The sequence below is a fragment of the Camellia sinensis genome, unplaced genomic scaffold (genome assembly GCF_055761805.1).
Source record: "Camellia sinensis isolate YWXY unplaced genomic scaffold, ASM5576180v1 Unanchor10, whole genome shotgun sequence".
NCBI lineage: Eukaryota > Viridiplantae > Streptophyta > Magnoliopsida > Ericales > Theaceae > Camellia > Camellia sinensis.
In genome coordinates this window covers 8,968,581-8,990,127 of record NW_028128988.1, presented here as the reverse complement: position 1 = coordinate 8,990,127, position 21,547 = coordinate 8,968,581, and the positions used below count along the sequence as shown (strand labels likewise).

The 21,547-nt window shown below is 30.2% G+C and overlaps 1 protein-coding gene across 1 annotated transcript; it reads left to right on the top strand.

Annotated features, from left to right (window-relative positions):
- The first annotated feature begins 303 nt into the window (after positions 1–303).
- On the top strand, positions 304–4,196 carry LOC145814397 (spermidine hydroxycinnamoyl transferase-like). The gene is made up of 2 exons (XM_082911180.1): positions 304–617; positions 2,785–4,196. Exons 1-2 carry the CDS (start codon positions 306–308, stop codon positions 3,877–3,879), a joined length of 1,407 nt encoding a protein of 468 aa, XP_082767306.1. The 5' UTR covers positions 304–305; the 3' UTR covers positions 3,880–4,196.
- Positions 4,197–21,547: the final 17,351 nt, after the last annotated feature.

Sequence of the window (21,547 nt, the reverse complement as noted above, 5' to 3'; positions counted from 1 at the left end):
AAATCGCATTTTATTTTATATAATAGATGGTTTAAATTTAAATTTATAGTTGTTGTCCATTTTAAAAAATAAAATATATTTGTTCATGTGTCTAGTGATGTCTGATGAAATTGATTTTTTAAACAATTTATCTTTATTATTGGGCCTACACCATAAAGGGTTCGGATCATTGTTTTGGATCCAAGATTCCCTCTTTAGGGATTTTTTATTTTAAAATGAAAGATCTAAATTAACCCATGTCATTATATATCATTACTTGAAAATATCATCTCTTGATTGGTTCTATTTAAAGGATTGGACTTCACATGAATGTCAGACAAGCATTGAATAACCGAAAATCTCTCCTCCTTTCTTTCTTTTCTCCCACAATGGTGACCTTAAAGGCCTCTTACATGGTGAAACCAGCCAAGGAAACACCAACTAGGCTCGTGTATTTATCAGAATTTGATCAATTTGATACCATAACTCATTCACCTACTGTTTACTTCTATCAACACTCTGGTGAGTTGGTTCTAAATGCAATAATACATACTCTAAAAGACTCGTTAAGCAAAGTACTGATCATATTCTACCCTCTCGCTGGACGCCTCCAATGGATTGCTAGGGGTCGCCTTCAGGTAAACAACTTTTCTAATTTTTTTTATTAATATTTTATTTTTTTGTTTTTGGTTAATTGTTATAGGATTATTTACATTTTTTGTATTCAAAAAAAAAAAAAAAAAAAAAGAAAAGAAGAAGAAGAAGCATGAGTAATAATATATCATTTTAGTCACTAATTTTAAAAGCATTTCAATTTAATCTCCAATGAATAAAAAGTGTTTCAAGTTGGTCTCTCATTCTAACTTAATAGATGCATTGGGAAATCAAATTGAAATACTTTCTAATGGTATAGATTTGGAAACCCTCAGCCAAAGAAGTATTTTATAGACATCAGACAAGGAGTTGCAGTCAATAAAATACCGTTTCTATTCTTTGGCACAACTCGATGAATTTAGTAGATCCTTTTAAGAGGCCCTCTATTTGTAAGCTTAGATCGAATTTATCTAATTTATACAATGTGATCCGTTCATGGACTAGTTGTACTTACTTTTTTTGGGTGTCAATATCAGCATGCAATTCATCAAATGATATAACTAATCTGAATTATAGATTTACAACACAATCAAACCCAAACAAAATATTGAATTGAATCATACTAGTCTCTACTGGGGGTTCTTAGACTATATATCACCAGCTGAACAAGCTATTTTCTTCAAAAAAAAAATTATTTTATTTTATTTTATTTTAATTAAGAGAAAGAAAGAAAATAGTTTACATGGGGAGACCATGTTGAAATATTTTTAAATACTGTTCCAATTTGGTCCACCAATATGTCTATTAACAGAGTTAGATTAGGAGACTAAATTAAGACACTTTCTATATAGGATTAAATTTGGTTTGTGCCTAGAGCACTTTACTCTCTTATTTAAATATATTCAGAAAGTCCTTATATAGTTTTGGACTAAAGTGTCGTCGTTAGTTTTTCCATCTAAATTAATGAAAGATGCATCACACACACCATTTTTTAGAGTGGGTTTGGTTTTTTGAAAAAAATTAAGTAAAATTAATATAATAAAAAGACAATTTTACCCTCACTTTCTCCAAACCTAAAATTAAATTGATATGTTAATTAAAATAAAATAAATCCAAATATAATTAAGGATTAATCTAAAATATAAAATATAATTAAAGATTGATTTAAAATATACTTAAATAAAAATAAATAATAATTAACGATTGATTTAAATATAATTAAATTAAAATTAGATTTAAAAATTAGGAATTACAATAAATAATTAAATATTTAGGATTAATTGTGATTTAAAATATAATTAAATTAAAATCAGAATAAAAAGTTAAGAATTACAATAAATAATTAAGAATTTATAATTAATTGTGACTTAATTGAATTAATATCAGACATTACAAATTATGTGTATGAAATGGGAGAGAAAGAAAATAACAAAAAAAAGTACATAATTTGAGGGTATTACAGTCATTTCACGTCATAGTTAATAGTGTTAACGGTTGCACTTTGATCCAAAATCACATGGGGGCTTTCTGGCTATATTTGAACCATATAGGGATAAAGTGCACTGGTCTCAAACCACAAGGGGTAAAATGAATTTTATCCTTTTATATATTGTGGGCCAGATTGACATAATTTAAACATCGAGGATCAAATTAAAACACTTTTATATATTGAGAATCAAAATTGACACAACTTAAATGTTGTGGGACCAAAACAACAAAAGACTCATACTTTGGGGAACGAAAAAATACAATTAATCCATTGTTATAATTTTTATAAGGGTAAATTATACTAATAATTCTTACATTTTGCCACTGTGTCATTTTGACCCCTACACTCTCAATTGGCTCAATTGTGATATTTAATTTTGGATTTTGCGTTAATATAATCCAATAGATAAAACCGTTACGCTTTTTTACAGAAAATTATCACTTAGTTGAGTTAGTTGAGGTTAAATCACTGAATTGATCAAGTGTTTAATTCTGTGCATGAAACATGCTACTCATGTACGCATTTGTCATAAAAATAAATTCTAACAATTGAAATCAATTAGATCAATTTGAAACAACATCAAAAATTTAGAATTAAAATTGAACAAATTGAAATTATAACGACTAAAATGACGCATGATTCAAAATATAAAAAACACAAAGGTAAATTTCCCTTGTTATAATATTTATTCTAATAGAACTTCCTCTAATATTTTTAACAAGATTCACTGCAACTCCATGGGTGCTGAGTTCCTTGAAGCAGAATCCGAAGCCAAAATTGATGACTTTGGGGACTTCTGTCCGAGTTCAAAGACTAGAGCACTCATACCATCAGTGGACTATGACAGACCAATTCATGAACTGCCATTGCTTTTGGTTCAAGTCACCAAATTTAGTTGTGGTGGATTTAGTCTTGGCTTGGGTATATCACATGCCCTTGTTGATGGTGAATGTGCAGCTCACTTCATCTCCGAGTGGGCTAGAATCGCTCGCGGTGAAAAACCAGAGAACTTCCCATTTCTTGATCGAACAATCTTACAACTTGAGGATCCTTTGCCAAAAACAAGCTTTGATCACTCAGAATTCAAACCACCACCGCTCTTAATAGGCCACTCGAACAACACAGAGGAGCGAAACAAGAAGACCGTCGTGGCTATGCTAAAGCTAAGCAAAGAACAAATCAACAAGTTGAAGAACAAGGCTAATGAGTATCGAAATAGCGAGACTAGTACTAACCGCGCCTTTACAAGGTATGAGAGTGTTACTGCTCATATGTGGAGGTGTGCATGCAAGGCACGTCAGCATAAAAGCGAGCAACTGACCAACATTCGTATCGCTGTGGATTTTCGTAGCCGTTTGCAATCATCATTGCCTAAGTGGTATTTCGGTTGCACTGTCTTGCCAGTAGTAACAACCCCTACCTCAGGGGACATTGTGTCGAAACCATTAGGTTATACCGCGGAAAAGTTAAGAGAAGGTATAGAGAAGGTGACAGATGAATACATAAGGTCATGTTTTGTTTTTCTGAAAAATGAACCAGATTTATCCAAGTTTCGATTCTTTCATACTGTTGGAAGTAGTCAAGGAGCTTTCTATGGGAACCCAAATATGTCCATTACTAATTGGACTAGGCTACCCTTATATGGGATGGATTTTGGGTGGGGAAAGGAAATTTGCATGATACCTGGAGCAATCGGATATGATGGGAAGGCATTCATCCTTCCCGGTCGTAATGAAGATGGTTCTTTTCTTATCCCATTGCGTTTGCAGGTAACACATATGGATAACTTCAAGAAGTTCTTTTATGAAGATATCTAATGTCATGTTAATGATTACAGAAAGTCTATGACTCATAATTATGTGGTCTGTGTGTGTGGGCTGCTGTAGTGGCTGTTGCTGCTTTTTATGTGTAATGTATGTTGTTGCTATTTCTTTGCTGCTGTTGCTAATGTATGTTGTTGCTGCTACTGTTCCTCTGCTTTGTTTCAGTTAGTGTTGGCTCCTCACCAACATTGTGATTTATTCCTCTATTTTTTTTCTTTCTTCTTTCCTCTTATTAATGTAATCTCATATGTAATGTATGTTTGTTTTCTTCATCAATAAAGATTCTATTTTGCTAATAAAAAAAAAATTAACTCTCCATAGTATTTGATGGAAAGGTTGTTACAAGGTTAGATGAGTATTATTTTAAGTTGTTTGAACTTGAAATTTTTATTTTCTTTGATTGAAATCTGTAGATGGGTTTGATTATGTGTTGATTGATGGGGGCATGAACTCTCTATTTTATTTTTATTGTTATTTTTTTTGATCGACGAAATTTAGTGATTAGTTGTTAGATTAACATTTTGAGGGAGTTAAAACTCACACCCATACAACTTGCTAGAAAATCTTGCCCTCTCATTTCACTCATAAAAGTGGAATTCAAGACATCCCCTCTATTAGGAGAGACTTGGTGGCTAAAGGACTCACTAATTAGGTTAGAGCCCCTTGGTTAACATGAACTCTCTATAACTTTGCCTAGTGGAACGGGTATTTGAATGTAATATTAGGCAATTCTTACATGAATTCCTTATAATAATATTAAATTTTTGAAAAATTTACTCATAAATCTTATATAGAGGAATATTGATTCATTTAGTTCTAAAATATTATATGTAAAAATGTATAAAAATAAATGTAAATATTTGGACTTCACCAATTTTTCATTCCGGAAAACTATTTATAGATAAAAAAATTGTTACAATTTGATTGACAAAAATGATTTGTTATAATTTGTGAATTGTAATCATTTTGTTAATTTTTTTAAAAAAATATTTTCAAAACTCATAACCAAATTATTTTCACAACTTCATTCAATATTGTAAATATTTCCAAACTTTTTTTCAAATTTCCATTCAGAACTCATGAACAAATCATAACCAAACTCTCTACAAAACTCTATGTTTCTAAATATATATATATATAAATCTAAATATTGGACTTCACCAATTTTTTATTCCAAAAAAATACTCATAAATAAAAAAACTATTACAATTTGATTGGTGAAAATGTTTTATTGTAATTTGTGAAATATAATAATTTTGTTAATTTTTTTTATAAAAAAAAAAAAGTCTTTTAAAAATTCACAACCAAACTGTTTTCAGAACTTCATTTAAAATTATTTCCAAGCTCTTTTCAAAACTCATAAAAAAAACTCATAACCAAACTTTTGCAAATTTTTCCAAATAAATATATAAAAATAAAATCTAATATTGGACTTTACCCTGAGTATTTTTTCCGAAAAAATACTCATAAATAAAAATTCTCTTACAATTGATTGACGAAAATGTTAGTTGTAATTTGTGGAATATAATAATTTTGTTAAATTTTAAAAAAAAAAGTCTTTTGCAAAATTCACAACTAAACTGTTTTGTGAACTGCCTTCAAAATTATTTCTAAACTCTCTTCAAAACTCCATTCAAAACTCATGAACAAATTGATAACTAAACTCTCTGCAATCTATTTTTCCAAAAAAATATATATACAAATAAATGTAACACTGGACTTCACCAACTTTTTTTTTCTGAAAAAATACTCATAAATAAAAATCTATTACATCATTGACTGACAAAAATGTTTAGCTGTAATTTGTAGAATGTAATAATTTCGTTAATTTTTTTTTTTTTATAAAAAAAGTCTTTTCAAAACTTACAACCAAACTCTTTCATAACTGTATTCAAAATTAACATTTCCAAACTCTCTTGGAAACTCCATTCAAGACTCATGAACAAACTCTAACCAAACTTTGTGCAAAACTCTATTTTTTCAAAAAAAATATAAAGATAAATTTTAAATACAATTATATGTTTCTTGGTTTTGTGAAAAAAACGTTTTTTTTTTCAAAGAAATATTCAGTGTGTTTGGTTTAAGTTTTTTGGATTAAATTTTTTGAAAATTGAGTTTTTTGATTTTCGAGTTTTTTTTTTTTTTTTTTTTTAGTGAATATTTTTAAAATTTTAATTTTTTTTTTACTTTTTTAGATGTACCTTACTTAGACGTATCTAAAAAATAAAAAAAAAATACGAAAAAATATTTTAAAAAATTAATAAATACATAAAAATACAAAAAATGTACTGAATTCTCATTTTTTTTGTATTTTTGGTATTTATTGAATTTTTAAAAGGTTTTTTTCATAAATTTTTTACTTTTTAGTTATATTTATGTTAGGTATGTCTAAAAATTAAAAAAATTTCTTAAAATATTAAAAAAATTCTGTAAAAACAAAAAAAAAAAACACAGAAAACAAAAAAATAGAATTTTCTGAAAAGTGTTTTTGGAAAACTTTAACCAATCAAAGTAATTGTTTTCCTAATGACAATCTATTTTCGGTTGTTTGTTAGAAAAAAATATTTTCATATTTATTTTGAAAATTTGTTACTCCCTCCGTCCCAAAATATTAGTCCCTTATTCCATTTTTCATTGTCCCAAAATATTAGTCCCTCCTCAAAAATCAAGTACAAAAATAATATAAATTTTCTATTTTGCCCTTCTTTTTAATTAATAAACAATGTAAAAAGTACAATTATGACATTGATATTCCCAAAAAATGTACTATCAAAAGGGTAATTTTGAAAAATTAACTTTTTTCAAATACAATAATTGTACTACCAAAAAAAGTTGAATTCCCCAAAAGGGACCATTATTTTGGGACGGAGGGAGTATGAATTTTGTATTAGCTAACCCCACTCCTTCATAAAATTTTGAAAATTTATCAAAATGTCAAAACAAAGTTATTGGAATTTTTTTTTTCAAACATAACCGAAATCTCTTGGCATGTGTCTGAAAATATTCCTTTTTATTTTGAATAAAATTGCATAATGCTTTCAACACAAATACTTGTGTAAGATGTAGTTCAACGTACATGGGATGTAGTTCAGCATACACTGTGTTCGTGGCTAAGCTAAAGCTAAGCAAAGAACAAATCTTTTTATGTTCGGTTTGGTTCTCGGGATTTGTTCTCAAAGTTATGAAAAAAATGAATAATTAATTTTATGAAAAAAATAATAAATAAAAGAACTCATCATTTTTTGAGGCAAAACTAATTTTAAAAAATTAAAAAATAATATTTTTTTAATACTTATTTTTATCAAATAAATTATTATTTTTATTATTTTTTAAAATTTCAAAAAAAATATTCTAAAATTAAAAATGCCACCCCGAGTATTGCTTAAGGATATTGGAGCAACATTTGGTACTGTGGCAATGTAAAGTACCTAAATACTCCCTCCGTCCCAAAATAATGGTCCCTTTTGGGGAATCCAACTTTTTTTGGTAGTACAATTATTGCATTTGAAAAAAGTTGATTTTCCAAAATTATCCTTTTGATAGTACATTTTTTGGGAATATCAATGCATAATTGTACTTTTTATGTTGTTTATTAATTTAAAAGAAGGGTAAAATAGGAAATTTATATTATTTTTGTACTTGATTTTTGAAGAGGGACTAATATTTTGGGACAATGAAAAATGGAATAAGGGACTAATATTTTGGGACGGAGGGAGTATAAGATTTGCTGGGAAACTGCTGATACTTCTTCTTCTTTTTTTCTTTTCTTTTTTTTTGTGGGAACAAGCCTTTTTTTTTAAAAAAAAATTAAATTTTTTTTTTAGTAAATAAAGTTATTTTAATAATTTTTAATTTTTTAGTTAAAATATGAAGTAAAAATTTAGGTCAAGTTTGGGAAGACTAAATAAGTGCACTTTTTGACTTTTTATGAAATATGGGTTGGATTTGGGTTGGGTTTGAAGTGATGTGTTAGAGAGGTGATGTGACTTAAATAAGATGATGTGACTTAAATAGAATAGTGACATTTTTTAATTTTTTATGAAAAATGTGTAAAAAGTAATATAGAAAAAGAATGTTCCATTTTTTTTTTTACATAATTTGTTGACTTTATAGTATTTTTAATGACATTTTGACTTTTTAACTAAATACACACTTTTCAAACAATGCAAAGATGTTTGGCTTGGCTAAAAGCCACTTTTTTTGGTTAGTAGCAAAAGTCAAAAGTTGGCTTTTTTGGCTTTTTTTTTCATTTGGCAAGTTGGTTTTTAGCCAACGGTGAAATTACAATTTTACCCCTCATGGGTCACAATGTGTTACATAGGTTCAGTTGTAAATATTTTAAATAAACGGGGGTAGTTTAGTCATTTTATTATGATTTGACATCATAAACAAATATTAATCAAAAAAGTCAAAAGTCACTTTTTACCAACTTCCCAAATCATTTGTCTAAAAAAGCCAAAAGCTTGGTTAAAAGCCAAAAAATCACTTTTTACCATCTTCCCAAAACAACCCAAAGTTCACTTGAGTAGGGTTGTTATTCATGCTTGACTTATGTCTCCAATTTGTTAAAATTTTGTTTGGGATTATTTTGTTATATAAATAAGTCAAGAATAAATATAATTTAAAACTCGTTAAATTTTCAAATTAAATGTAAATAATCTACTTCTCAACTTTATATACTTATAAACATTATCAAAAAATTAAATTAATCAAACTTGACTCATATTTGATTTGTTATTTACTCAATTAAAAATGACTTATTTTGTAAAGAAGTTAAAGTTGAATGCATCTTAAAACTCGTTAAATTTTTTAACTTGAACATTCTAATACTCTACTTGACTTAACTCATTTACGACCTCACACTTGAATTGAAGAGAGAGATATAGAAAATAACGAGGCCCAATAGGCCACAACAAAATTGGAATCGGATGGTTGTATTTCATTTAACATTCAACAATGTATTATTACTTGTCTTAACACAACTTATTTACAATTGATCATAAAGAGAAGGAAGTTTCAATGACTTATTTAGATCTGAGGCTGGACTTTCAGTCGTGTCTTCCTGTGGTGTTTTTTGTCATGCTTTTAGAATGACGTTATTTTGATGTAATTTTTTATTTAGAAATATACATATTTGAAATGGGTGTATTATATACATTTCTAATTATATCATTTTTTTAAGCCTTCAATGGCAAATCTTCAAAGCAGACTTCTAGCTGGTCGTCTTTGTTCGCCGTTTGTTGTTTCCCTCTCCCTTGTTTTGGTAATTTCCCCTAAACGGATACAAAAGAGAAAAATGGGAAAAGAAGGAGAAAAAAAGAGTGTCAAAACGATTCAGACTCATTTAGGCACCACAACAAATGATTTGGACACGTTTAGGCCGTATTTGAGTTGTAATTTTTTAGTTAAAAAATTATATAAAAAAAAGAATAATATCATTGACATTGTATCAGTGAAAATTAATTACAAATTAATAAAAAAATTTACAATTTTAATTATTAATATTTACAATATTTTTTATATTTTTTTTAATTAAAATTTTCTGACATCATTGTGAAGTTATTTTCCTAGAAAAATATTAGAAAGTCAAAAGTTAATATATCACAATATACATGAATCAATCATTTTTTTTCTCCTCTCATAACTATTTATTTAACTAAAAAAATAATTCTAAATACATTAATTTTTTTTCACCTTATAAAAAAATTTAAAGCTAAAAGACTACTAAAAAAGCCAAGTTATCTATCATAAGAGGAGAAAATATTTTGTTTGGCAGAGTCCTGGAATCGTAGTTCCACCCCTTATTTTGAGTGTCGTGTTTGGTTAGCGTTTTCAAAAATTAATTTCACACCCATTTTTCAAAACACGTCTACTCGATCATCCCCCAGACATCCGCCCGGATGTCCGGCTGGTTAACTGAAACAGTGTTCGTTTTTTTTTTTTTTTTTGCATCTGTTATTTTTATATTTTAAATAAAAATATTTTCGGATTTTTGTTTAAATTTTTTTTATAAGTTTTGAATAGAATTTTGGATTGTGTGTTTGGTTATGAGTTGTAAGTTTTTGAATAAAATATCATATGTTACATCATTCATTTCAAACTCAATTCAAAACTCTTTTCAAAACTTATAACCAAACAGAATTTTCACACTCAAATCATAATTTCAAAACTTACAAACTCAAAATATAACTCTATTCTCAAATCATAATTCTAAAACTCTACCAAACGCTACCTTATTTTCTCCTAAACTATCACTCAAAAATCAATTCATCCCTTATTCTTTTAATAATATCAATTTTATACCTAAATTATTAGATTTTGCCTGAATTTTATCTCCAACGTCAATTACCGTCTATAATCAAACAAAATTTGTTGATATGACATTCAAATTTCATTTAAAATTTTATTTTACTTCCAAACTATTCTCAAAATATCAATTAGACGCATAAATAGAAATAAAGGTGGGTTCTAATTGATACTTTTTAAACGAAATTTCAGTATTACGTCCGCAACTTTTCGTTTGATTATAAAAGATAACTAACAACAGAAAAAAAAAAAATTTTGATTCAAAATTATATAATTTAAGTATAAAATGATACTTTTAAAAGAATAAAATTTGAATTAATTTTTAAATAATATTTTAAGAATTTCCTTATATGAGTTCATATTATTGTGTTGGTGGCAACCAACTGCCACCAAGGATCCTCTAGAGTGAAATTTCTCTAAAGTTTCCTAGAGTGTTATATTGTGTGGTTGAGATTTATTGGCAAGTCACATCAGAAAAATTGATGTGACTTACCAATAAATCTCAACCACACAATGTAGCACTCTAAGAAACTTTAGGAAAAAATCACTCTAGAGGATCCTTGGTCACCAACTGCCGTCACCCACCTTTTAGCTTGTCTTTGATTGGATTTTAAATGTTTGTGTTAACATAAGCTTTAATGCTTAAGTAACCATACCCTTTGCCCCGGCCTTTTTGTTTTGTTGGTGTAATTTTATTATATTTGGTACATTTGATTTGATTAATATTTTTTAAAGACCATAACCTTATTTGATTTTAGAATTTTGAATTCACTTTCCAAAAAATTAATTTTTTTAATTTTCATTTTTTATTTTTATTTTCACTGAATTATTTTAATATTTGAAGTAATTTTTTTTTTAATTTTTAAATACACTTAACATAAATACACTTAAATAGTATAATATTTGTAATTTTTTTTAAAAAAAAATTCGCTAAAATACAAAAAAAGATTAAAAACAAAAAACTTTTAATTTTTAGAAAATTTGAGTTATAAAATTGGAACCAAACTTCAAGTAGCGTTTAGTTTAATTTTGAAATAATGATTTCAATCAAAAGTTATCTTTGTTTGGAAAGTGGGTTGACTTTTTGACATTTTGACTTTTTCGACAATTTTTGTGAGAGAATAGTGTAATGATTATGGGTTGGATATGATATTTTATTTTTTGTGACTAAAATAGCATATTTCATCTTTTGTGACTAAAATAGTAAAAAAAAAAACCGTTTAACTCTTCCCAAACGAACCATACTCAATTCAAAATTCTTGTTAGAAATTTTTTCAAGACTCAAAATTTAAAACTCTTTTCAAAATTTTATTTTCAAAACAATTTTTTTAAAAAATATATATATTTTTATTTTGTTATTTAAATTTTTTGTTGTTTTTTTATTTTTTTGAAAAAATATTTTTTGATTTTTATTTTGGAAGAACAATATATTTTATTTTTTGATTTTTCAAAAAAAAAATATTTTGTTATCTTTTTAAGTATTGACCAAATAAGTTGTTACGATTTAGATATATATTTTTAAAATAAGTTGTTATTCAAAAAATTTTTAATTAAAAAAATAAAACAAAATTAAATATGTGAAAAATAAATAAAAAATATTCAAAAAAATTTTAAAAAAATATTTAAAGAATAAAATAAAATATTTAAAATAAAAATAAAAATTGTATATTTGAAATAAAAATATATTTTTTAAATTTTTAAATATTTTAAAAAATAAAGCACACAAATATAGTAAATATAACACACATTAAAAAAATAAATAAATATTGAAAATAGAAAATATTTACCTTAAAAGATAAAATTAAGAATATTTTAAAATAAAATAAACTCAAAAAATTTTAAAATATAACTTAAAACTCAAAACTCAAAATATAATTCAAAACTTTTTTCAAAATTCATAATCAAATAAATTTTTTATTTTTAAAATTCATTTTAAAAATTCAAAACTCAAAACATAACACAAAACTCAAAACATAACACAAAACTCAAATTATAATTTTAAAATTAAATCAAACAAAAAAATTATTGATTAGTTCAAAGCGTCACCTGACTATATATCCCATCAATCATAATTTAAAATACCTCATTATTGTTTTAATTATTTAATATAAATTTATAGATGCTACTCTCTTTATCAATTACAATACAATTGAGATACACGTGGGAATGCCAAGCTCAACCATAACTTAACTTCTCACCAAACGGAGCCAAAATAACTCCTCGTGATTGAGGCTTACAACTGGAAATATATAATGATAGGTGGGACCACTGTCTGCCATAAAATCAATGCACCATCAATGAAAAAGTGTGTGGTAAAACTTTTTAATTAGGATTTGAAAATAAGAGATGTATTTTGAGTTTGTAAATTTTAAAATTATGATTTGAATATAGAAAATTTATTTGTTGAAAGAGTTTTAAAAAGAGTGAGAAATTTTTGATGTAACATATAATGTTTGATACAAAAATTTATAATTTATAATAAAAAACACAACTCAAAATTCTATTAAAACTCATAAAAAATTTAAAAATATTTTTTTCGAATATATAAAATTAATATCTGTCAATTGTAAAAATAAAAAAAATAAAAAAAAAATTATTTTTTTAATCAACCGGCCTGTAAGGTGACCGGGTTGCCTCAAATTTTCCAACCTAAGATAGAGTTTTCAAAATTAAATGTGAAATTAACTTAAAAAAATTGTAAACAACCATGAAACTCAAATAAAAGGGTGGAATTAGCTTTGAAAAAGCATTTCAAACAGAGCCCATAATTCTCACAACTAAACAAATTTTTTTTTTCAAAACTCATTTAAAAAATTTAAAAGTTAAAACATACCTCAAAATTTAAATCATTTAAATTAAAAGAAATTGAAGATTTTTTTTTTAGAATTTTTTTGTTATTTTTAGTGATTTTTTAATATTATAAGTAATTTTTTTTTTTAGATACATCTAATTTAGATGTACCTAAAAAGTAAAATATTTATAAAAAAAATATTGTAAAAATTCAATAAATATACAAGAATAAAAAAATATATTAAATTCTTGTATTTTTTTCTATATTTTTGTTATTTAGTATTTTTTTAAAAAATTCAAAAATAGTATATTTTTAATTGTATTTATATTAAGTGTATCTAAAAACTAAAAGAATTATTTAAAATATTAAAAAAATTTAGTGAAAATAAAAAAATACCAAAAAATAAAAAAATCAATTTTTTAAAAATTAAATTAAAAAAATTGGAACCAAACAAATAGATTATAAATAAAGTTTAAGAGTTCTAATTTGAGAGTTCTAATGCAACTATAATGACGTGGAGAGTGCCTATGTAAAGGTGGAGCTCACACTCCTCTCTTTACTCTCTCTCTTTCTCTTGCATTTCACTAGAGCTTCATTTAGAACTCTAGTATTAGAACTATGTGGGCGTTTGGGAAGTGAGTTTTTTTTTGTAGGTTTTTTTAGTTGTAAGGTATTATTGGATAATTTTTTTTTATGTTTGAGAAGATTTTTTGTGATTGAATATAATGTTTGTGAGAGAAAAAGTGAAATGATTATGGGGTTTTGATGTGATATTTTGTTTGAATTTTTTTTTTTTTTTTTGATTTTGTAACTAATTCGTCTTTTAGTGAAAAAAAAAAAACTTAAAAACTAACTTCCCAAACACCCCCTATGTATCATTACTAATAGGTTATATTCTCTTTATCTCAAATTATTTGTTTAAAGTAAAAGCAAAAATTTAAAAATAATATATTTCCTTATTAATTTTTTTTTAAAAAAAAATTCACCAATTGAAATATTCCATTAAGTACTTTTAATTTGTATTCAAAAAATTTGAAGTTATAACAAAAAAAAAAACATTTTATTTTTAGTTTTTTGATTTTTTGGTACTTAATAAACAATTTAAAACAAAAGTACTAGTATATTAGAAAAAATGAAAATAAATAATTTTATATTTTTTCCCCTTGTCGATGGGGTTTCTATCAGGTAGGTAGAGGTCTCAATAGAACGGGTTGAACTTACTTATTCCATAATTATTATGTTTAAATCTTATATTTTAGGGCAAATTATAAACACTCTCTTGAGGTTTGGTGAAAATACAGATTCTCCCCTGAGGTTTGAGAAATTACATCCCGTCCCCTGAGGTTTATATTTCTATAACAAATTGCCCCCTGAGGTTTTTATTTTCATACAGATTTCCCCCTAATTTTCTCTATTTTGTTATGAAAATTTGACCCCTAGAGGGCAATTTGTAATTTCTCAAACCTCAGGGAAGAATCTGTATTTTTATTAAACCTCGAGGGGGGTGTTTGTAATTTGCCCTATATTTTAATAGATTTTTCAGATTTTGACCAGTCAACAGGTTAATACAAGCTAGGCCTATTTAAAAAGCTAAAATCGTATCTTACTGTAGATGTCTCATTTTGGCCAGTTTTAAGACTTGGACGCTTTCTTCCGAACACTCGATGATGAAAGTTAGAATGTGTTATTTTACGAATTCCTTAGCAGAAGAGCCGAGTTCAGACTTTAATCCTAGCTTTAAATCCGTTTTGGCCAAACTATTTTAGATCCTCTTAAAAACTTTGTAAAAATCTTGGGGTGGCACAATTCCAAACATTTTTACAATATCCCGAGACTCGCTTTTTCAAAATGTTGTCTTTTTCAGTAGATCGAGCAAAGGATATAGTAGGAATGAATGGAATGGGTGAAATCCTCTAAAATATCTGTTCCTTCTTTCAAATCATGCCAACTTTACTTTATTGATTCAACGATATATTTTCATCTGGTCGGACAGCAATTCTTGGCCGGATAAAAAATAGTCGGCCAAATGGGTAATATCACAGCTGGCTAAATTGTCCGGGTACAAAGCATTTTCGAGAACCTTGGCTTTTTCTACAAATATCTAAGATATTTTTACATTGAGCTTCCTCTGCAAGCTTCGCACAAATATCTTAGATATTTGCATTTGGCTTCCTATACAAGGTTCATGCAAATATCTTAGATATTTTGCATTTGGCTTTCTCCATAAGCCTTGCCTCCAAAAGTCTATATATACACTTCTTCTCTTCATTGTTAAGGGTTGTAATTTTTTGTTACAAGCTTAGAGAGTTGTAGGAGCTAAGACTACTTTCAAATTTCAAACTTTCTTAAAACCTTCAACTCTCTCTTCATACCTACACAACACAAACACCATTAAAGCTTGAACTTGGAGCTTCTTGCTGAGGATTCAAGCCATATCCAAGGACCTTGAGGGTATTTGGAAGCAAGTTTGGCAATCAAGAAGCTTTTTCTCTCTTCTAGAGGTGAAGCTTTGGTTTTTTTTCATCTTTTCTCTTTCTTTCTTCATCTCTAAGCTGTGTATCTCATTATTAGTTTGTTATAATCATGTGATAAGTGCTCATAGATATGGAGGTGGTAGATTTAGCCACCCATCCATTGAGTTGATAGCTTTTCCTTTATGTTCCTTGTTTTTTTAGCTCTAATTTATTGTTCTCATGCATTTTTTTACCCTTGTGGATGTGTTTGGGAGTAGCTATTAGCCATCCATTCACAAGTTTAATAAGTAAAGCAACAATTCTTATTGTTACACTCATTCTCTTCACCTATCCTATCTCTCAAGTATATCAATCTATATGTTTCTGTTGGCTACATATTTTGCATAAGTCAATCACAACTTAACACGTGGTTCGTAAAGGGTAATTTAGGGAGCTAATTCAAGTCTCCAATCAACAACAGACACGTGGCAATTCATATTGGTAATAATGGATCTGCGCAACATTGAAGCAGTTAGAAGGCACAAAATGACGTGGCCCAACGGTTACTCACAATTCAAATTCAAATTCAAATTCAAGAGGGAAACCCAACTGCAAGGAAGGCGTAGTACGAACAGATTGTTCAGGGCCATAACTAATGATTGTGGAAGGGCATTTTAACGGTTAGAAGTCCATTTTTACGGTTACCATTGGAGAGTATAGATAGTAGAGAAGGCCAATAGAAAAAGGACCCAAACTCAGATCTCGAAACTAGTTATTTACTTCATACATTTTTCTTTTCAGTTGTTACATTTCCAGTTCTTTACATTTCTAGTTCTTCAATTCCTGTACTGCACTTCATTTCTTAGGAGTAGTTTCAAGTAGTTTGTTGCTATGAACCTCTTTGAGACTGGGTGATTTCATTGTAAGTTCATTGCAAGGTCTCATTTACTTAATGAAATTTAGTTTCTAAATTGTTCTTTGTACTCGTCATTATTTATAAGTTTCTTCTTAACAAGCCACCAGTAAAGTCCTTTTCATTGAGGCTGAAAGAATTTCAGCACAATTGTTTGATAATTGGTTGGCAATTAAAATTCTGTAAGGACTTATTGATCTTTGCTGGCATGCTTAAAATTACATAATTAACCTTCGAAAGCCAAAAAAGCCAACATATATTTTTGGCACGCCCAGTGGGACTACTTAAAAATGGCTAGACGTAGAGCAAGAGGAGAAAATGAACGACTGGAAGAGGGTGTGGAAAGAGAGGTAGAAGTACCTAACCTAGAGGATAATGCAATATTACATCCTATGGACGCACCTGTCTCATCAGATCCTCCGCAAATGGTCGAACATACCAGCACTTCATAATATGCAACACATGTCCAAAACATTAGACAAGGCCATGAAATTGGACCATCGATTGCCCTTTCTACCCAACCAATGAATCCATGGAGAGGTTTGGTAGATGCTATGGGATAGTAATTAATGTATACAATGGAAAAATGGGCAACATCCTTTATGGATCGATGAACTCTCATCAACCAACTATCATAAGGCAGGTTGAGGAAAACATAAATGTTCTTCAACAAAGATTGGCTCGAGATAAACAGCCTATGCAAAATAATGGACAAACTAATGGTCAGAGTAATCAAAATCACGAGAGGCCATTATCCATGTCTTAGTCATGGTATAAAGCTCCTTCAAGACCATTGGCAAATCAAAATGTACCATTATCTACCAGCAAAACCATACAAATTGGTGGGTTTGGATTAAAACAAGGAAATGGCATGAGGGTGTTTTCAAATCCCATGTTTGAAACCAAGCCTGGTACACAAATGTTCACTAATCTTGTGTTTGAATTTGCACTCGGGGGGTTGGAAGGGTTTACTGTGCCTAGAAGAGAAACAACACTTGTTCCTCCTCCTATGGCACCTTTCGTAGGGTAGGTCCCAAGAGGCCAGCGATACCCTCAACAACAACCAGTATAACAAGGGCAACCGATCCTGAATGTACCAATATATGGACTAAAAGGCCCCTCAGGCACATGGAGTTCCTTCAAGCCCTATGTTTGTTCCTCTAGTAGTGGTCCAACCAGCACAAAACATGGTTCCTGGGGACCAAATTACTGATATTGTTAGAGAAATGTGTAGACCTATGGCTCGGGGGGTCCAAACTCCTGTGTATAGAAAGCCTTACCCAGAATGGGTGGACAGAGTACATGAATACCTAAGGGAATTTAGGATACCAGATTTTGCTCCTTTTTTTTTATTATATAGAAATGGAAATTAGTCAACGGTGGAACACATTGCCAGGTTTACAGGCCAGTGTGGTGAATTCACCAATAATGATTATATAAAACTAAGAATTTTTCCAAACTCTCTAACTGGGACAACCTTCGTATGGTATATAAACCTTGCACCTGGCTCTATTCAAACTTGGCAACAAATTGAGGAAGTGTTTCATGCCTAATTTTTTCAAACAGAAGCTAAAGTTTCTATCGCAGACTTGGCAAGATTGAACCAAAGGCCTAATGAGAAGGCTACTCAATTCATTGCCAGATTTAAAAGGACATGAAACAAATGTAGAGTCATACTACCTGAGCCTGAATTTGTGAGGTTGGCTCAAAATGGGTTGGAGTTTAGGCTTCAAAAGAAGTTTGATTCAACTGAGTTTCGAGACTTAGTAGAATTAACCTATAAAGTTTTCAGATATGAAAACCTTACTTGAAGAAGAACAAGACCGAAGCAATGAATCCTATAAGACCTATTATAGGGACCCTAACTATGAAATTGATGCAGCAGAGATCATTGGAAAAGAACCTATGACCTGTGAAGCATTGATTCAGAAAGACACTACAATAGACCAGCAGTTTAAAAAGAAAAACCTTCATAAGAAATATTCTTTTGACATAACAAAAGCAGATGCCATTTTTGATCATTTGCTTCCAGCACATTTCTTAAAGTTACCAAAGAAGGTTAAGATCCCAACTTTTGAAGAACTTAAAGGTAAATTATACTGCAAATGTCATAATTCTTGGTCCCACTCAACTAAAAACTGTATTGTTTTTCGAGACAGGATACAAGAACAAATTTGGAAGAAAAGGCTAAAGTTTCTAACCAAGATTGAGAAAGTTATGAAAATTGACACCAACCCATTTCCAGAAATTGGAAAGGCAGCAGCCAATGTTAGCATACTAGATTTCCAAAATCTCTCTTTGTAGGAATTGAAGGAAGTCAATGTGTAGATGTATGTTGCTAGCCAAATTGCCTTCAAGAAGTTCATTAGCCAATGGGCAAAGCTTTGCAGGCTAAAGGGAAGGCTCTGGTGAAGAAACATTGGATGACGACTCCCTCGAAGAAGCTGTAATGCAGAAGATGTGTCCCAAATGCAGGTTGAGTTACAAATGGCTGAAGAGGCTCCCAGTTGATGGGAAGTAGTACTACAAAGATGTGCAGAGAGACTGAAAACTAGCGAGCACCTATAACAAAGGGCCATATCCAACTGGTCCTAGACATCATTTATCCTTAGCTGGCCCACCAGATACCAGGATACAATCAAAGGGTAAGAGGCCTTTACATAAAACCAGACCACCTAACTATCACAGGGTGGACAACCAGCCTGAAAGAAAACCTGAAATTGGTGCAAGGCATGGGACCAGGACTAATGATTGGCCCCCACGGACTGCTTCGAAGATTGCTTTGAAGGTAGAGATAGCAAACCCAGCAGCTAGAGCAGTAGGCTCATAGGTCCTTGGGGTTTTGGATTGGTTTGTTATGCAGAACAAACCTAAGATGATGGCTACCCAGAGAAAGACTTTTAGAGATAAGGAGGGAATGATCAAACTCCTTTTAGTGGCTCCAAACAATTAGGTGCTACTCAGAGACCCAAATACAAGGGAACCATACATGATTCTTGTAATCTCTAGGTCCCAAATGAGGAAGATCCAATGAAGGTAGACCTAGTATCAAATGGATCTGAAAGAAAATACAGAGAGTACTTCCTTGGCACAGTTAAAAAGCCAGACAAAAGAAGGAGAAAGTTCAAAGTTGGGTCCTAAGATCAAAAGGAGTGCCAGCAGAGAGCAATTGGGCAAAGTACATGCTGAACTAAGAACCAATGAGAGATCCAGTCTAGCAGGCCTCCAAAAGGCCTTGATGGAAAGTGATGATGAGACAGACGAGGAAATTGAACTAGGCCAAGAAAAGGTATTTGTTGAAGATGAAATGTTCGAACCTTTCATGGTTGAACAGACCTTCACGGTTGAGAAGCCAACAGGAGTAGACCATCAACAAACTATTTCAAAGGAACTTACTAGCACTGAGGTACCAAAATGCAGTATGAAGGATGTCTCCCAAACATCAGAGCAAACTAATATGGAATGAGGGCTATCACAGCCAGTGGTACAATTTGGCTCATTCCATCCAGTGCCAGTTAATATGGTTTATGTGCTACCTCAAGAGTTTCAAGCCGAGAAGGAGAACCAAGAAGGGTAGGAGCATGATCCCATTCTAGTTTTCAGTGAGGATTCATAAACCAACATGGTTCAAGATGAATTTGAGGTGGCTAAGCCTATGGAAAATGATGATGAGAGTGAGGAGGTAAGCATTAAACTCTCATACCCTTTTGAATACCCTACATATGTTAAGCCTCTGTACATTAAGGCTTACTTCGATGAGATACTAATGAAAGAGTGCTAGTGGACTATGGGGCAGCAGTGAACCTGCTTCTAAAGTCCTCTTTGAAGAAGTTAGGGAAGAGGAACTCTAGGTTGATCCCAACAAGCACAATCATTGCTGGTTTTGCTGGGGACAAGCAGATGGCTCAAGGCATTTTGCTTATCAACCTAAGTGTGGGAACCAGAGACTGCATGATAACATTCCTTGTTATAAACAACAATGCCAAGTATAATGCTTTGCTTGGCAAGGACTGGATCCACACAAACAAATGTGTGCCTTCTTCTTTACATCATAAGAAAATGATAACATTATGTAATGAGGAAACAGAGGAGATCAATGCAGATCCACAACCCTTTATTACTTGTGTAGATTTTGCAGAGGCCAAGCTATACACTAAAGGGGTGGTACCACTCAGTGTGCTGAGGAAGTTTGATCTAAAAGTCGAAGTAGTGGCTGATGAGGAAGTAGCACACCTGAAGCATCTAGTACAGGAGAGTGCTGATGAGGAGTTCATCACCAAAGATGACAATGATGCCTAGTTGTAGGCAAAATGATCAAGACCAAGAAGCCAAACCATTGGCTTTAATCAAATTTTCAGCATTGGACGTAGAATCAATAGTCCAGAAGGTGCAAGAAAAGGAGAGAGAATCCATGATGATTGGTTATAGTCAGAAGCAACAAAAGGCCAGACCTTTGGCTCTTGGTAAGTACTATGCATTGGACATTGAAATGAAAGTCTAGGAAATACAGGAAGAAGAGGCTTTGTGGAAAAATTTTGTCTATGAAGAAGAGAATAGGGATGTTGAACCAGAAGGGATAAAGGTAGAACCAGATGAAAGGGTTGCTTTGAAGATAGAAGAAGTCAAAGGAGAAGCATCAGTGAGTGCCCAAGTGCAAAATCCCTTAGAAGAAGTCAACCTAGGTGAAGGTTCAGCACAACAACCTACCTATATCAGTGCTTGGTTGGATCCTAATGACAGAAACCAGTTGTTGTTTGTCCTGAAATAATACAAGGATTGTTTTGCATGGTCTTACAATGAATTGCCTGGATTGGATAGATTATTAGTGGAACATAGGCTCCCACTGAAGCCTAATTTTAGGTCATATAAGCAGAAACCAAGACGAATGAGACTTGAAGTGGTTCAAAAGGTAAAAGAGGACATTGTTAGGCTCCTTAAAGCAAGCTTCATTAGAATAGCCAGGTATGTTGAATGATTGTCTAATATTGTGCTTGTGGTAAAAAAGAATGGCAAAATGAGGGTATGCATTGATTTTTGAAACTTAAATGTAGTAACTCCAAAAGATGAGTACCCCATGCCTATAGTTGATCTATTGGTGGATAGTTCATTAGGACACAAGATTTTGTCTATGATGGATGGGTATTCTGGTTATAACCAGATCTGCATAGCAAATGAGAATATCCACAAGACAGCATTCAA